This window comes from Melozone crissalis, unplaced genomic scaffold, assembly GCF_028551555.1.
Source record: "Melozone crissalis strain CALT ecotype California unplaced genomic scaffold, PUWL_Pcris_2 ptg000082l_1, whole genome shotgun sequence".
Taxonomy (NCBI): domain Eukaryota; kingdom Metazoa; phylum Chordata; class Aves; order Passeriformes; family Passerellidae; genus Melozone; species Melozone crissalis.
In genome coordinates, this window is record NW_026535859.1 from 755,115 (window position 1) to 774,147 (window position 19,033).

The window sequence follows — 19,033 nt, forward strand, 5'->3', positions numbered from 1 at the left end:
CCCTCCCCAAATTCCCTCTGGGGAGCAGGAGCTGGGGCAGGAGCCCTGTGGGGAGGGACAAGGGGGTGACACCGGCATGGGGGAGACACACACAGCCCCTTGGGACCCCCCCTCACTTTCTGCTGCAGCATCAGGAGGATGAACCCCAACATGGAGCCACAGAGCCCTGGCAGTATCTTGGGGGGTCGGGTCTGGTGTTTGCTTTGGGGGTCACATCTGCCCTAAAACCCCTCCCAGACCCCCCAAACACCCCACAGCTCCTGGCCAGGACTTCCCCAAAGCACTCCCTCTGTGGTGGTATTTGAAGGTCCCCAGGACGAGGGAAGAGATGAGAATCTTGACTCCATATTTCAGAAGGCTGATTTATTATTTTATGATATATATTATAAGAAAATGATAAATTAAAACTACACTAAAGAAAGAGAAATGAGACATCAGAAGGCTAGCAAAGAAAGGAATACAATCTTGTGCCTGCTCAGAGTCCTGACACAGCTGGACCTATGATTGGTCAATAATTAAAAACAACCACATGAGACCAATCAAAGATGCACCTGTTGGTAAACCATCTCCAGACCACATTCCACAGCCATCACAGAGTTATTGTTTACATTTCTTTTCTGAGGCTTCTCAGCTCCTCAGGAGAAAAATCCTAGCGAAAGGATTTTTTAGAAAATATGTCCGTGACACTCCCTGCAATGTAAATGGCCCTAAGAGCCACCAAACCCCCTTCCCATCTCCCCCAAAACCCACCCAAATTCTCTGCAAGCCACACAGCCCAGCCAGGACCCCAAACCCCCCTTACAGTCTGCCACAAAAGCCCCCCAAACCCCTCCCAGCACCACAAACACCCCAAGAGCCACAGAAGCCTCTCCCCATTCCCCCAGGACCCCCCAAACCCCATCCCCCCACCCTGGCACTGACCAGGAGAGGTTGGTGGGCAGGAACATCCCCAGCCAGGGGCAGCCCAGGCACTTCAGCAGCGATTTGGGCACTTTGGGGGGACACCCCAAACGGGGAGAGCCAGGCCAGGGACTGGGACAGAGCCAGAATTCCTGGAGAAGAGATGGTCTCTGGGGGACAAACTCTGCCAGCACAGCTACGAGATTGTGGCCCCACAGCCCTACAACACCCACATCGTCCTGGATATTCCTCTGAACCCCAAATTCACCTCCAAATCCCAGTGAAGTGGTGCAGCTTTAGATCTCTCTGTTCAATTTCTTTATTTTTACCTCAGTTCTGGATGTTTTGATGGGATAAAGATGGAAATTATTTAGGTTGGAAAAGACCTCCAAGGATCATCCAGTTATGCTCAATGCCACCAGAAGAAACGATTGGACAGAGCAGAATTTTTAGGGTGCAAAGATATGTTGGGGGGTCCTTTTGTTCCTTTTTACTTAGAGAATTGCTAGTAAACACTAAGAACTGGATACTTCAGAAAACAAAAGATGTGACCAAAGCTCAGGGAGGAGGGCACCTGGCTGCACTTCTCTTATCTGGGAGTTTCTCCCCAGCCCAGCCCAGAGCTGCTTCTCCAGCTGTGGGTTAGAAATTTAACTCGGGGTAGAAACCAATTTTAGATTTAGCTGAAGTCTGCTGTTTAATCTCCTGTAGTCTGTTAATTTGTGTGCTCCCAAAAACGCCTGCAGAGAAAACAAAGGAGATTCAAGGCTACCTAGAAAGGAATGCAAACCTCCAAGCTGAAGAGAGATAAGGAGAGGGCCCCCCCCCCCCCCCCCCCCCGCCGACCCTGGGGCTGAAGCAGATGGAGAAACTGGATCTGGGTTACAACTACGTGACTAAACAACGGGCAGGCTCATAGAATTTATAAGACAGTTTAATAGATGTGTGCCAGGAAAATGAATCCACAAACATCAGAGGTTTATGTCCAAAAAGGAGACAGAGGAGGCCTTTGACTTTATTTGAATAAAGGGAGAGACCATGGGGCATTCTCCTGGGATCTCTCCAATTTTTGGAGGATGCAGCCTCCTTTTTATCTAAATTTCCCTTCTCTCTTTCCCCAGTGGCTGAGCTACTTGAGAGGTACAGACTTCCCAAATCATCTGATATCAGAGATTCCCCTCTGATTTATAACCCTCCCTTTTAATTTTCAATTCTTATGGAATTTAGGTTTTCCCCCATTGTTTCTTTCATCTTTCAACGTACAATTTCATTTATCAGGAATCCTAACGTTTATTTGTAAAAACACATATCTTTTTCCATTGATCAGTGGAATCCTTCCCATTGTTTCTTTTATCTCTCAGTGCTGGTTTTATCTAGCAGCAGACCCACAGCTGGTTTGTAAAGACAAATCCCACATTCCTCTCATATGCACATGTCTTTTATGCATATGCAACAGGTTAAGAGGTAAAATAGATTTGGGAATTTTCGGGGGTGCCCATGTCCTTAGGGCAGTACTGAAATCAATCATACTGGCTTTACAGCTTCTACAAATTGCAGGGTTTTTTCTGCAAATCAGGGTGAGCCTCTACTGTGAGACTGCACTGGGACATTATTAACACCCACCTCCATAAAAGAGGGACCATCCCCGTCTGCCTGGGACCCTGAGCTCCGCTCTCCCTGCCCTGCAGCCACTGTTATAGATACATATTATATGCAGCCCCCATGTGCCCCCACAATGCCCCAGGACCACTCCCCAGACCCCCCCAAAGCCCCGGACCCCTCCCCAAAGCCCCCCCAGACCCCCCCGGACCCTTCCCCACACCCACGCGATCCCCTCTCGGGCCCCTCCCGCTCCTGTCCCGAGCCCGGCGGGCCCCGGCGGCAGGGAAGGGAGCGCCGCTTCCGGCTCACCTTTGATTGGCTTGGGCGGCGCCGGGGAGGGGGGCATTGCTGAGGGGAGCAGCGCCGTGATTTGTTGCTTCCAGGACGTGAAGCACGGTGATTGGTTGGTTCTGGGCGGGGCGCGCCTCCATTGTTGGTAGTCCGCACATGCGGCAGAGGCGGGAGATTGTGAGGGGCGAGTGGAGTTGAGGTGGGTCCGGGGGAAACTGGGGGGGTTTGGGGCGAGTCTGAGGGGAAATTGGGGATTTTTGGGGGCATCGATGGGGAACATGGGGGTGTGCGGTGGGTTTGGGGGGAATGAGGGGGTCTGAGGGGGCTTTAGGGAGGTTTTGGGGGAGCTTGAAGGGTCTGGAGCGTTCTCAGGTGGGTTTAGGACGATCTGAGGGGAATTGGGAGGGTCTGAGGGCCTTTTGGGGGATTGTGAGAGGAACTGTGGGGTTGCGAGTGGATCTGGGGGGTTTTGAGGTGGCTCTGGAGAAATGTGGGGGCGTCTGAGGGGATTTCATAGGGTTTGGGGGAGATTGAGGGGCCTGAGGGGGATTTGGGGCAGTGTGATAGATTTGGGGGGGGTCTCAGGTGGGTCTGGGGTGAATTTTCGGGGGAAATGGGGGGGTCTGAGGGTCCTGGGGAGGTTTTTGGGGTCCAAGGTTGTTCTGGGCCAACACTGGGGGAGCTCTGGGGCGTTTGGGGTTCCTGGAGGGGTCTGGGGGAGATTTGGGGGTCCCGGGGGGTCCCAGGCCCTCCCTGAACAGGGGTCTGGGGGTTTCGGGGGGAGGGGGCACAGCAGGGGCTCCCCCCCAGGTTTTTGGTGGTCTCCCATGGTGCCCCCTCCCCAAAAAGCTCTGAGGGCCCCCTGAAGTGGCTTCTGTTCCACCGGCTGGTGCCCCCTGATCCAAGACAGCCCCACTGAGTCTGGGGGGATTTGTGGGGATTTTGGGGCATTTTTGAGGGATTTTGAGAGGGGTTTTTGGGAATTTCAGGTGGAGCTTTTTTGGGCTTGGGACTTTGGGGGGGATTATTGTGTTTGTTGGGGAGAATTATTGGGTTTTGGGATGGTTACGTGATTTTGGGGTGTTTTGTTGTTTTGGGGGCTTTTGGATTGTGGGTGATTGTATTGGGATTGTGGGGTTTTTTGGGGGGGGACATTTTTGGGAGTCCTTTTAAATTTTGGTGAGTGCCACTGGGATTTTCGGAGATTCTTTGGGGTTTTTGAGGGTTTTCTTGTAATTTTTGGGGATGTTGTGGGGTGTTTGTGGAATTTTAGGGGGGCTTTTGGGCATTCCCTGGGTGTGGGGAAGGCCTCACAGCCACCAAAATCTTCTTAAACCTCCAGAAGTCCCAATAAAACCCACTAAATCCCAATTAAATCTCTCAAAATCCCAAAATCTAAAAATGGGGTTGATAGAGGTCCAATTGTGTCAGGAACCCATGTCTTAAGAAAGGAACCCACTTGCCGCGGCAAAACGTCCAGATATGGACAACACTGGACAAACCAGACCAGTGAAGAGCCTTTTTTTTATTATTTGCACATCAGTCTCAAAACATTGTTAAACAATTGAGACAGGATGTTAACAGCTCGCTGATCCACAGGGAATGCCCGAGAAGGTGGGGTGATACAGAATGACATAAAACCATCTCAGTCTAGATTTCAACCAATCATGCATAGAAAAACACATATGGACAAGCATTCTATCCAATCTTATAAAACATACGTAATGGTAGTTAAAACAAAGACTGGTTCATAAGAGACAAAGAACAGAGCTCTATTCATGCTAACCTTCTAAAGATATACATTAAATAACCTTATTGCCATCCATAAGCCAATTCTACAGAGGCCTATTGTTATTTGTCACGTATGCTCTACTGCTTGGGAAACTTTTCTGCTGTATCTGCAATGCTAACAAAACTTCAGTCTGAGGCCTGTACTTTTTTAACCATTTCCTAAAAACCCTCTAACTTTAGGGATTCCAACAATTCCCCCTCTCTGTTTTACCCAGAAGCTTTCATTTTCTTGTCGCTTACTACTAGCGTTTCATAGCTCTATTGCAAAATTTTCTGCTTATTATCTGTTGGAGACCTATTTGCACTAAACTGAGGCATCACTATATTACGGCACAGCAACTTAATGCTGTGAAGGCCCAGTCCTCGAAAGAGACATGAATCACGTTTGGTGATAGTCACAAGTCATTGTTCGAAAAACTCTGGTCGATTCCAAGGTCTTAATTCAAAACCTTCGTTCATGTGTATACCTTCATCTACTGCTTTCATGAGATTTCGAACACTCTCTGTGTTTCTACTTCCTAACTCTCCTGCTTGTATGATGAAAACTTCTCGGACTGTTTTGTTCATCATTCGCCGAACACAACAAATATACAAGGTACCACTATCAATATCAGTATTAGAACACCTAATACATAAAGACCTATCTTGCAAAGTTGCCTTAGCCAAGGTGCAAAACTCCATTTTTGAAACAAATCATCCAGCCAGGAACCTGCATCTTCTTTAATTTGGGCTGTCAGGTCCTTTAATTTTTGAATGCTTTTGTGAATGTATTCAGAATGATCAGACAAATTCATACAACACAATCCTTCAAATTCCTCAAAACCATGCCCCCGTACCAGTAAAAGAAAATCAATGGCTGCTCTGTTTTGAAGAGTAGCATGTCTAATACTATCAACATCGGTCAACATATCACTGATTGCAGAGAATGTGGCATTAGCTTGTTTGCTCAGCCAGCATCCAACTCGATCTAATTGTCTCAATGCCACTGCTGAAGCCAATTGAGGTAAAAATATACCTGCTGGAACCCTTCTGGCAGCATTCCAAGGCATAAAATCACTCTGACAGTTCTCATCATAATGAGGGACAGCTCTCGTACTTCTTTGTTTCTTTTTCATCACTGCTTTGGCAGTGGGGGAAATTATAGTGAGTGTACCAATGCTACAAGGGCCACCTTCAAGGTGAGCTGGAATGCCTTGCCAAGCTCTGTCTCCGCAAATGAATCAATACCCTTTCGGCAATTGCCGTGGATATTGATCCGTCTCAGGAAGCACATCCCAACTGTTTGAAACATTACACCAAAACCTCAAATTTTTATATGCAAAATAATGAGGAGTAACACTGAACTTTGGGGGATCACCTTTTCACCAGGCACGAGTCATGAAAGTAAAACAAAAATCTGTGGTCAAAGAACCAAGGATTTCCAATTCTTGAGGTTCAGATGCTGCCCTGAGAAGTTTTTTGGACCAAACGTTCCAATTGAAGGAAGAATTGTTTCCTTTGTCAATTCCACCTGGCCTACCATTGGATTGTTTTTTGACCAAAGGCAACTCTTTCACTGGCACACCAACCAGACAGATTGAAAAAGGCTTTTCTGGTTCCGAATTAGACAGACATATAGTATCCGATCTGGCACCCTTGGCTAAAGTCACCCAAACATTCGTTTTCGGTTGTTCCACAGGCAAATCTGCATGACAAAAAACATTTAAAATCAAGCAAAACAAGTATACCATTTGCACTTGCCCCATCTCTTTCATGAACTAAGACTTGGCAGAATTCTTTCAACACAAAAACAGTAACCTAAACTTTTGCCAAAAATTAGCTCTGTTAAACAAGCATTCAGCATTCAATTGGCATATTCATAAATAACATTGACACAAAATCAGAGTTCATGGGTTCCACCAATGCACAGAGAACGTCAGGCACAAGGAGTGTCAGGTGAGACCCGGAATCCTTCAATTCGGTTCACGTCTGCGTACTTGCTTCCTCGGTTCTGGGCTTGTCAACAGATTCTGAGGTGCGATATGGTTTGACGTTTTTGGCAGGGACCCACTTAATTCCAGCACCTGTGGAGACAGAAGCATACCCTTTGCCCCACGTTATTAATTGGAACGGACCTTCCATCTGTCCAGAGTCAGGGTTTCTAATTAGAACAGGAGGATGTTCTTTCAGTTTTGCCTGTGTGTTATTTGAAAAGTGCCTAAAAATTGGTGGATCTGGTTCTGTACTTGAACGGTTTGGAAAATTAAAAACGTACAGAGCCTTATTCAGTCTCATCTGTGGGGTAATCTCCATTCCCCCTCTCTGTTGATCTAATATGCATTTTAGGGTTTGATGTGTTCTTTCAATGATTGCTTGGCTTGTGGGAGAGTGGGGAATAGCAAAAATGTGTTGAACACCCCATTCATTTAAAAATGTGGCCAATTTTTGAGATATGTATGCAGGACCGTTGTCAGTTTTTACCTCTTGGGGTACACCCAATGAAGCAAAAGCTTGCAGGAAATTATGACAGGCATGGCTGCCAGTTTCACCTGTGTGAAGGGAAGCAAAAACTGCACCAGAGAACATGTCTGTGGAAACACGTTCCGTAGGATATTTAGTGATATCTGTTTGCCACAACTGTAGGCTTTGTAAGCCTCGGGGGTTGATTGCTCCTGTAGAAACAGGAGGTTGTACCAGTTGACAGTCAGGGCAAGTATGAATGATAGTTTTAGCTTGACTTTTAGTGATTTGGAACATTCACATGAGCGCTTGTGCATTTTGGTGGAAAAAGGCATGACTCAATTTTGCTTGTTCAAAAATGTTTGGCAATGTGTTAGAAATGACCATTGTCAGCTTGTCCGCTCTTGCACTAAAAATCCAGGAAGTGAAGAATGCGCCCTAATGTGAGAAACAAAATATGGATTAGTTCTATATTGCAAAGTTGTAAAAAGACATGAAAGCCAAGGATGTAAAGTTTCATTAGTAACATCTTTTAAAATTGAACCTTCTATTCTCCTGACTACATTAGCAACATAAGGAGAATCTGTGACCAAATTAAGAGGTTGAGGGAAAAGCTGAAAAGCTCAAACTACTGCAGCAAGCTCAACAATTTGAGGGGATCCCTCTATGGTTTGAATATCAGATTCCCAAACATTAGTTTTTTGATTAAACCAAGTTACAACGGACTTGTGGCTCTTGCCAGAGCCATCAGTGAAGAGTGTCACGGCATTTAAAGGTTCTTCACTTGATTTAGGTTTTTCTCAGAAACTCAATTTTGCTTGCAGTAGTTTGTGAGCTGGATAGTGTATGGAACAAACACCTGGGAAAACCAAAAATGCACATTGTAAATCATCAGAATTTTGCATTGCCCAATTGAAGTAATAATTTTTCAATGGCAGATAGATAACTGAAAATTCTTGTCCTGCCAAAGTTAACAATCTGGTTCTAGCCTTAATTATAATGTATGCAATCATTTCTAAAACTGTGAAAATGGTCTTTGGAAACCTCTAGGGAGGAAAAACCCATTCAATGATTAAAGTTTCCATGGCAACCATCAGCAGCCTCCTGCTGCTATGGTCAGTTTCCATGGCAACCATCACCCCATCACCAGCCCCCTGTTGCTATGGAATGTTTCCGTTGCAACCATCACAAGCCCCATGTTGCTATGGTCAGTTTCCGTGGCAACCATCACTAGCCCCCTCTTGCTATGGTCAGTTTCCATGGCAACAATCCCCAGCCCCCTGTTGCTATGCTCAGTCCCTTGGCAGCTCCATGGAGACCCCATGCCAGGGGTGGTTGCCATGGACACCAGCTCAGGCCTGCAGCCAGAGCCCGTTGCCATGGCAACCATTGGCAGCCCCCATCCCCAGGCTCATGGGATCCCAGAACCACAGAATTGGCTGAGCTGGGAGGGACCCATCAGGATCCTCCAGTCCAACTGCTGGCCCTGCACAGGACACCCCAACAACACCAGCCTGGGCCTGGCAGCGCTGTCCAAACACTGCTGCAGCTCAGAGAGCCCTGGAGCTGGGACCCTTCCCTGGGGAGCCTGGGCAGGGCCCCAGCAGCCTCTGGGCAAAAACCTTTTCCTGACATCCAACCAGAGCCTGCCCCGACTCAGCTGCAGCCATTCCCTCCACTCCTGTCCCTGGGCACCCGAGGGAAGAGGTTCCCACAGCCCCAGCCAGGGACCTGCTCCCAGGGCTGTTGCCATGGCCACCAGGGCTGGGACCAGCTGGGATGCTCGGTTTCCACAGACAGGGGTGCAGGAATGGGATTCCTCAGTTTTCTGCTTCTGCTAAAACCGCGCTGCCCTTGCTGCCCTCCCACCTCCCATGGAAAGCACAAAAGGCAAAGATCCCAGGCTGGGATAAGAACAATTTACTGGGAACAGCAATGAGATAAGGAACAAACAGAAACAGAAATTATATTGATAACAGAAAGGATTAAAAAAACTGTTTACAGGGAAAACTAATACATCAACAACATGCTCTTCCTGGCCACAATTTCCCCTGCCTGGAAAGGACACCCTTCTCCTCAGGGAGAGAGAGAGAGAGAGTCTCTTTCCTGCCCCTGGCAATGTTCTGAGGTGCGAGTGAATGTAATTACACGGCCATGGCCAGATCCTCATGTTCCTCCATCCCACATCATGTCTTTGGCAAGGGCAGGAAAAGGGACAGGTGTCTTCCCAGCATGGACCACAGGGAAACTGGATCACCAGGGATCTTCCCAATATGGGTTCTCCCATGGGGGATGAAGCTGGAGTGGTGCATGAAGCTGTTCCTGCATTTGTGGCATTTGCAGGGCTTCCCTTACTGGTGGCTCTGTTGGTGTCTGGTCAAGTGAGAGCTGGTGGTGAAGCTTTTCCCACACTGGGGACACTCGTAGGGCCTCTCCCCTGTGTGGATGTGCTGGTGGATGATGAGGGTGGAGTTGCGCTTGAATCCCTTCCCGCACTCAGGGCAGCACAAGGGCCTCTCTCCAGTGTGAATCCGCTCATGCAGGAGGAGATGTGAGCTGGTCTGAAACCTCTTCCCACAGGTGGGGCACTGGTAGGGCCTCTCCCCAGTGTGGATGCGCCGGTGCTTGATGAGGTTGGAGTTGTGCTTGAAGCCCTTCCCGCACTCAGGGCATTGGAAGGGCCTCTCCTCGGTGTGAATCCGCTGGTGCTGGAGGAGACTGGAGCTGGTCTGAAACCTCTTCTGACACTGGGGACACTTGTAGGGCCTCTCCCCAGTGTGGATGCGTTGGTGGATCACAAGGTTGGATCTGTAGCTGAAGCCCTTCCCACACTCCCCACACTCATAGGGCCATTCCCCGGTGTGGATCATCTGGTGGCTGATCAGGTGGGAGCTCCGCCTAAAGCTCTTCCCACACTGCAAGCACTTGTGGGGCTTCTCCCCATCATGAAGCTGCTCATGGACCACCAGCTCTGAGCTCTGTCTGAAGCTCTGTCCACCTTCCTGGCTCAGGGTGTCTCTTCTTCAGAGTACCCTGGGCTGGGTTTGGAGCCCCTCCTCATGGAGGATGTCTGAGGTTTTTCTTCCCTGTTGGATTCCTGTGCGCTAGAATCACTCAAAATGGCCTCTTTCACGAGGTTCTGCCATGCAGATTTTTCCTCCCTGGTCTCCATCCTCAGTTCCTTCCCTGGAGAAGGAAGGACAAGGACAGGATGGGATTTGCCTCCATGCCAGAGGGAAGGGGAAGGAGATCCCTCCAGTACATCCCTGGCAGAACGGCGTTGGCAGCAGGGTTGTCCTGCAGCCAGGGGCTGTGCTGGGCTGGGAGATAGAGCAGGAGAGAGGGGGAAATAAGAACTGACTTCCTCCTCACCTATCTGGGTGTCCTGGGGATCCTTACTGTTCCTCACAGCCTCCTTCTCCATCCAATCAAGGTTTGGGAATGGGAAATCCTGTTCTGGGAAGAAAACAAAGGGTGCGCACATTGTCTTTTGTACTGGTTTGAAGGCAAACCTGGGGAGGGTCTAAACCAGAATTACAATTTAAAAGAAAAAGATGATCAAGGCAATGATACAGAAACACTGCCTTAAACTGACAGAGTCAGGATATAACCTGACACCCTGTTGGTCAGGGTGGTGGCAGCAGTCCCAGTAAATGGTGGCTGCAGTCCTGTTGGAGTGATGAAGGTGATTCTGTCAAAGCAGTGATCCTGTAGAAGGGTCTGGTCTTCCTCTGGAGGTCCAGTGGTGCTTTTGGAGCTCTTGTCTTCTGGGAATCCAGTAGGCAAGCTGCTCCTGGTGTAGCAAAGTGTCACCTTATATCCAGGTAGGAATGCTTGGATCCTCAGCCTGGGTGGAGCATCCCACAATGGGAGGATGGAATTTTATCAGTCCTGCAGTGACACTCAATGGCCCATCAGCAGAAGATATCTCCCCTGGAGAGCTTTATCAGGGCTGAGTCATGGAAGAGATAAAGAACAATGCCTCACCTGTTTATAACAGTTGCTGAAGATGGGGATTGAAAACATGCATTTGGTTACATCTTGCATGGCAACCTGAAACAGTGGGGTAATCCCTGCTCAGGGGATGAACACCACCCCCCATACCCAAACTGGCTCAGCTGTAAAACCCCCACCCTGGGAAGGGCACACACACGAGACAATGTCACACTTACCCTGCCCCAGGGGAGGGCTCTTTTTCCTGTTATTCCCTTCCTTTCCCGCCCTTTCTATCCCATTTACTGTTCAATAAAATCTGCCTTGGATTTGGTCTCATTATCACCTTAATTGGGGCAGAGGAATCTCTCTAACACTTTTCTTAACCAGACTCACCAGACTGTGAAATTATTTTGGCACAGTGAGTTTAGGCACTGTTCTCTGACCCCAAGTGCCTTTGACAACACCATGGTTCCCTCCTCTGAGGAGGTTGTGGTTCTCTCTGCAGGAACTCTTTGAAACTGGGCTGCAGCTTCCTCTGAGTGACTTATCGGAGAACTGATGAGGTAAATCGCCTTTGTGGGCCCGGAGTGTAAAGAAAATTTTTGTTGTCCTTCTATTACAGCGACCTGATGAAGGTCTTCAGGGTGAGAGAAGTGGATGAGAATCTTGGTTCATGATCAGAAGGCTGGATTTATTGATATATGATATATAATACATTATAACTATACTAAAAGGAATAAAGAGAAAAGTTGCAGAGGCTTGCTAAGCTAAGAATAGAAAGAAAAGAATGAATAACAAAGTTCTGTGTCCAGCAGAAAGCAAGGACCAACTCTCCCATTAGTGGTCAGCAAATCCAAACCCTCACAGAAGACCAATCACAGATGCTCCTGTTACATTCCACATCAGCCAATAATTATTGTTTGCATTTTTCTTCTGGGGCCCCAGCTTCCCAGAAAGGACAAATCCTAAAAAAAAGGATTTTATGAAAAAATGTCTGTGACATCATTCCTTGAAATGTTTTTTAAAATCACAGGAGGAAAGGGAGCAAATGATAGCAGCGAGGCTGACAAGGTTCATTCACCCCATGGTGAGGAACACAAGGCTGCTAAAAGTCCTACAAGAAGCTGTAGTCGATAGGGTTAAGCGCTCGGAAAATCTCGTGATGTCACAGAAAGCAGTAGAATTCCTCTCCCCCTAACGCCTAGTGATAAAGGATCACCCAAGAATGTAGTCCCCCCTAACATTAGTAACTTTTGACTCCTTACTAACCAATTACAGTAAAGTAAGACCCCCTGACGTAGAGAGAAAACTCCCAGTATAAAACCCGATGAGACGGGACAATAAAGGTCTTGAACCGTCCACCATACTGGTGCTAGCGTGTGTTCTTGGCCCGAGTGACCCTGGAGAGTTTGGGTCGCCGTGCCGTTTCCTCAGAGCCAGGTCGCCTTGCCTCGCATCAGAAGGCAACAGAAGCTCAGCTCAAGTAGCTAAATTCCCAAATAACTCCTGAATTCCCAGGCTTGAGTGCTTTGCGAAATGTGAGAATCATTTTTCTCTTCATCCCTGTCGCCTTTGTGACAGCTACAAAGAGTTTACTTTCCTTTTAATGATATCTGTATTGGGCTGAATTTACACTTTTATCAGAATGTGCTAGCAGCTGAGCTGGAGCTGTGCAGGAACCAGTGGAACTTGGAATTGCCACAAAATTGATTGTACTGTCAGTTTATAATGTTTGGGATTTGTTTGCATTTTCATCATATCTGACTTGTGTGAAAATCAAATATTCATCAAAGTGATTTATGCAGAGTCAAGTTTGATTTCTGCCAAATTATTTTGTCCAGTGCCCAGGGGATGCTCGAGGGGTCTCTGTGCCTCTCGCCCTGGGGGATGCTTGGCAGGGGTTTGGGGGGATTGTCCCTGTCCCTGTTTCCCCAGGCCATTCCCCAGGGGGTCTCCATCATTTTCACCCAGGGAATGACTGGGGGGTTTCCCTCCCTCTCACCCCTGTGCCAGGGGGTGCTCGGGGCAGTCTCTGTCCCTCTCAGCCAGGGACATCCTGCAGTGACATCCACCATGTCCCACTCTGGGTGAGCTCAGTCCCAAACCTGACCCTGATCCTGGTCTCGATCTCACTCCATGTTTAGACACACTCACAGTTCTGTATTTAATCACATCCCAGTGCCAGACTTGTCTAGCCCTAGACCCAATCCCAACCCCAGCCCTAAAGTTAATCCCATGTCTAGCCTTTACCCCAATCCCAGCTCTAATCCAAACCTCAGCCCCAACTCCAATCCCAGCCCAAATTCCAGCCCCTTCCTAAATCCTCAGCCCCAAACCAAATCCCAGGTTCAGCCCTTCTGGGGGTGTGGGGGTGTCTCTGTTGCTCTGACCCCGATGATGTTTGGGTGAGGTCACAGCAGGGCTGAGAGGGACAGAGAACCCCCCGGCCTCCCCAGGTGTGAGAAGGTCGGAGAGCCCCCCCAGCCCTGAGCACCCTCAGCGGTGAGAGGGACACAGAGCCCCTGTCCCCAGCCCTGCACAGGCATTCCCTGAGGCCAGAGGGATGGAGACCCCCCGAGCATCCCCCAGGGTGAGGGAACAGAGACCCCCGAGCATCCCCTGGGCTGAGAGGGACAGAGACTGCCTCGAGCACCCCCTGGTACAGGGGTGAGAGGGAGGGAGACCCCCCAGGCATTCCCTGGGTGAGAATTATGGAGACCCCCTGTGAAATTGACTGGGGTGACAGGGACAGGGACAATCCCCTAGGGAATGGCCTTGCGTGACAGGGACAATCCCCCGGGGAATGGCCTGGGGTGACAGGGACAACCCTTCCAAGCCCCACCCAAGCATTCCTCAGGGCGAGAGGCGCAGAGACCCCTTCAGCATCTCCTGGACACAAGACAAAATAAACTTGGTAGAAATCAAACTTTGCATAAAATACTTTGATGAATATTTGATTTCCCACAAGTCACATGTGATGAAAACACAAACAAATCCCAACATGAATAAATGGACAATTCAAGCAGAGATGTGGCAATCCCAAGATTCATTGGTTTTTGCACAGCTCCAGCTCAGCTGCTGGCAGGTTCCAATAAAAGAAAAGTGAAAATTCGGCCCAATACATATCATGAAAAGGAAGGGAAAGCTCTGTGTAGCTGTCATAAAGGTGACGGGGACAAAGAGAATGATAATTCTCACATTTGCTAAAGCGCTCAAGCCTGGGAATTCAGGACTTATTCAGAAATTTAGCTACTTGAGCTGGGCTTCTTGTGGGACTTTCAGCCGTCTTGCGTTCCTCACCATGGGGTAAATGAACCTTGTCAGTCTCACTGGTAACATTTGCTCCGTTTCCTCCAGTGATTTTAACAACTTTATAAGGAAAGACAGCAAATTATTTTCTTTACAGTGGCCACCTATAAAAGCCATTTTTCTCATCATTTTTCCCATAAAGAAATAAAGATTTTAGAAGCTCCATAAGCTCCCCAGGAGGAAGGAGAGACTGTGTCCAAGTTTGCAAGAGTTCTCCCAGAAAGAACCACAACCTCCTCAGTGGAGGGAACCATGCTGTTGTCAAAGGCACTTGGGGTCAGAGAACAGTGCCCTGAACTCACTGTGCCAAAATAATAGGGCAGTGGGGTCAAAAAAATTGTTAGAGAGATGTCTCTGCCCCAATTAAGGTGCTAACGAGACCAAATCCAAGGCGGATTTTATTGAACTGTAAACGTGAGGTAGAGAGAGAGATGGAAAGAAAGAGAAAAGATGAGTGACAAGGGATAGAGACCTCCCCTGGAGCAGGGCAAGTGTGAAATTGTCCTCTCTGTGTGTGTGGCCTTCCCGGGGTGGGGATTTTACAGCTGAGCCAGTTTGGGTATGGGGGGTGGTGTTCACCCCCTGAGCAGGGATTACCCCACTGTTTCAGGTTGCCATGCAAGATGTAACCAAATGCATGTTTTCAATCCCCACCTTCAGCAACTGTTATAAACAGGTGAGGCATTGTTCTTTATCTCTTCCATGACTCAGCCCTGATAAAGCTCTCCAGGGGAGATATCTTCTGCTGATGGGCCATTGAGTGTCACTGCAGGATTGATAAAATTCCATCCTCCCATTGTGGGATGCTCCACCCAGGCTGAGGATCCAAGCATTCCTACCTGGATATAAGCTGAGCCTTGCTATACCAGGAGCAGCTTGCCTACTGGATTCCCAGAGGAATTCCAAAAGCTCCATAACCACCACTGGACCTCCAGAGGAAGACCAGACCCTTCTACAGGATCACTGCTTTGACAGAATCACCTTCATCACTCCAACAGGACTGCAGCCACCATTTACTGGGACTGCTGCCACCACCCTGACCAACAGGGTGTCAGGTTATATCCTGACTCTGTCAGTTTAAGGCAGTGTTTCTGTATCATTGCCTTGATCATCTTTTTCTTTTAAATTGTAATTCTGGTTTAGACCCTCCCCAGGTTTGCCTTCAAACCAGTACAAAAACTCAATACACTCATTCCTTGTTTTCCTCCCAAAAGAGAATTTCCCAGTCCCAAACCATTGCCAGATGGAAAAGGAGGCTGTGAGGAACAGTAAGGATCCCCAGGACACCCAGGCAGGTGAGGAGGAAGTCAGTTCTTATTTCCCCCTCTCTCCTGCTCTATCTCCCAGCCCAGCACAGCCCCTGGCTGCAGGACAACCCTGCTGCCAATGCCGTCCTGCTGGGGATGCACTGGGGGGATCTCCTTCCTTTTCCCTGTGGCACGGAGCCAAATCCCATCCTCTCCTTGTCTTTCCTCCCCCAGACAAGAAGCTGAGGATTGGAACCAGGGAGGACAAATCCCCACAGCAGAACCTCATTGAAGAGGCTGTTATGAGTGGCTCCAGGGCACAGGAATCCAACGGGGAGGAAAATCCCCAGAGATTCCACAGGAAGAAGAGCTCCAAACCCAGCCCAGGGTTCTCTGAGGAGGAAAGACCCTCCCTTAGCCAGGAAGGTGGACAGAGCTTCAGACAGAGCTCAGAGCTGGTGGTCCATGAGCAGCTTCATGATGGGGAGAAGCCCCACAAGTGCAGTGTGGGAAGAGCTTCAGGCAGAGCAGAACCCTGATCCGTCACTAGGTGATCCACACTGGGGAATGGGCCTACGAGTGTGGGGAATGTGGGAAGGGCTTCAGCTACAGGTCAGAACTCATCAGGCACCAATGCATCCACACTGGGGAGAGGCCCTACGAGTGTCCCCAGTGTCAGAAGAGGTTTCTGAGAAGCTTCAATCTCCTCCGTCACCAGCGGATTCACACTGATGAGAGGCCCTTCCTCTGCCTTGAGTGCAGGCAGGGCTTCAAGCACAACTCCAACCTCATCAGGCACCGGCGCATCCACACTGGGGAGAGGCCCTATGAGTGTCCCCAGTGTGGGAAAAGCTTCACCACCAGCTCTCACTTGACCAGACACCAATGGAGCCACCAGTAAGGGATCCCTGCAAATGCCACAAATGCAGGTACAGCTTCATGCACCACTCCAGCTTCATCCCCCATGGGAGAACCCACATTGGGAAGAACCCTGGTGATCCATGTTCCCCATGATCCATGCTGGGAAGACACCTGTCCCTTTTCCTGCCCCTACCAGTGTCATGATGTGGCATTGAAAAACATGAGGGTCTTGCCGTGGCTGTGCCATTACATTCACTCCCACCTCAGAGAATTTCCAGGTGCAGAAAAGGGACACTCTCTCTCTCTCTCTCCCAGAGAAGAAGGGTGTCCTTTCCAGACAGGGGAAATTGTGGCCAGGCAGACCCGTCGAGTTGTGTTTTGGTTTTCCCTGTAAACAGTTTCATTTATCCCTTCTGTTATCAATATAATTTCTGTTTCTGTTTGTTCCTTATCTCATTGCTGTTCCCAGTAAATTGTTCTTATCCCAGCCTGGGATCTTTGCCTTTTGTGCTTTCCATGGGAGGTGGGAGGGCAGCGAGGGCAGCGCGGTTTTAGCAGGAGCAGAAAATTGGGGAATCCCATTCCTGCACCCCTGTCTGTGGAAACCGAGCATCCCAGCTGGTCCCAGCCCTGGTGGCCATGACAACAGCCTTGGGAACGGGTCCCTGGCTGGGGCTGTGGGAACCTCTTCCCTCTGGTGCCCAGGGACAGAAGTGGAGGGAATGGCTGCAGCTGAGTCGGGGCAGGCTCTGGTTGGATGTCAGGAAAAGGTTTTTGCCCAGAGGCTGCTGGGGCCCTGCCCAGGCTCCCCAGGGAAGGGTCCCAGCTCCAGGGCTCTCTGAGCTGCAGCAGCGTTTGGACAGCGCTGCCAGGCCCAGGCTGGTGTTGTTGGGGTGTCCTGTGCAGGGCCAGCAGTTGGACTGGAGGATCCTGATGGGTCCCTCCCAGCTCAGCCAATTCTGTGGTTCTGGGATCCCATGAGCCTGGGGATGGGGGCTGCCAATGGTTGCCATGGCAACGGGCTCTGGCTGCAGGCCTGAGCTGGCGTCCATGGCAACCACCCCTGGCATGGGGTCTCCATGGAGCTGCCAAGGGACTGAGCATAGCAACAGGGGGCTGGGAATTGTTGCCATGGAAACTGACCATAGCAACAGGGGGCTGGTGATGGTTGCCATGGAAACTGACCATAGCAACAGGGGGCTGGTGATGGTTGCCTGCTTAGGATCAGATTTGTCACAGGCCCTCAGAGGGGTTCCTTGGGGACTTTCCAGGAGTCTCCAGGCTGTTCCAGAGCTGGAATGTCACAGGCACAGACAGGGGCCCCATGGAGACCTCCCAGGGCTTTCTGAGGATGGTAAAGAGCCCTTTGGTCAGACGCAGTCACAGCCATTCCATGGTGACATCCCAGGGCACCTTGGGCTGCAAAGGTACTGATCTGTCACAGGCACTCACAGGGGCTCCACGGTGACATCCCAGGAGTCCCCAGGCTGCCGGGATGTCCCAGACACTCACAGGGTTCCTGTCCTGGGCAGATATATTTATATAAATATGTACTCTCTATTATGGTAATGATTAGACAAAATTGCCTTAATCAGAAATATTTATGCCAGGATGTAAGAGATGTAAAATATATTATACAGAGCACTAGGAAATTATTTCACAGCAACTGTATTAAGCAAAACCTATAATTAAGCAGAGATTGATGTCACTGCCCCAGACCAATGACCATGGGCAATTCCCTTTGGCTCAGCCTGGAGCAGTGACCTTGAGGGTGTCCCCACCGCTGGGAGGAATCCCCACACCCCTCAAGAAGGGAAATGTCAGGAGATGCTGCCATTAAAATTTGAGACGGGGCTTTTCTCGTCTGAGGTGCTGCCCTGTCAGTCAGATGTGCCCAGGCTGGGCCAGCTCAGCAGCTCTGCAGAAGCTCTCAGTGGTGTCACTTGGTTGTTCCTCTCTCTGGGGATTTTTCCAGCTCTGCCACAGCTTCAGCTCCCTCTGAGGATGTTGAACTTTGGGATGGAGGAGTCAGGCTGGTTTCAGCATTATTCACCCCCAAAGCACTGTGACTCCCCTCCTTCATTTCCTACTGGGGGCTTTGCAAACAGGGCCTTGCTGGAGTTGTTGGAGCCCATTGCAGGCAGAGCCTCCTGCTCCAGCAGGAACTGCCTTTCCTGTGCCATGAGCAGGGCAGGTCCCGCTGCAGGAAAAGCCCCAGGCCAGCCCCAGCACAGGGAAGGGCTCGGGCACAAGGGCAGAGTGCCGTGCTGGGAGCTGTGCCAGGGAGAGCCCGAGGCACAAAAGGCACCTTGGCAGCAGCAGCTGCTTGCAGGCCATGGCCAGAAGCCTCCCTTGGCAGCCCGGCCTGGTGGCCACCACTGCAGAGCTGCTGCCTCAGGGCTCATTCCTGGCTGGGCTCTGAAAAGCCACTTCTGCTCCAGGAGCCTGACTGGGAAGCCATTGGCCCCAGCACCTTGGGGACAAGATATTAATGACAAAACTCTTCATGCCCACAGAGCCAAGGCAGGGGCAGAGGAAAGGGGAGAGCCAGGCCCAGGGGACAGGGCTGCCATGGTGATGGCTGTGAGGTCACTGCCCCTGCAGCAGCCTGGCTGCCCTCAGCAGACACTCTGGCCAGAAGCGTTGTGAGGGCTCCC

At 49.8% G+C, this 19,033-nt stretch overlaps 1 protein-coding gene across 1 annotated transcript in view; it reads right to left on the reverse strand.

The window, feature by feature from the left end:
• Positions 1-19,033, reverse strand: part of LOC128946684 (zinc finger protein 883-like) — a 126,939-nt gene that overhangs the window by 53,028 nt on the left and 54,878 nt on the right. Inside the window, exon 6 of the mRNA XM_054290620.1 lies at positions 9,386-9,966. Within this exon, the coding sequence (XP_054146595.1) occupies positions 9,386-9,966 (581 nt within the window). The remainder of the gene's footprint in view (positions 1-9,385; positions 9,967-19,033) is intronic.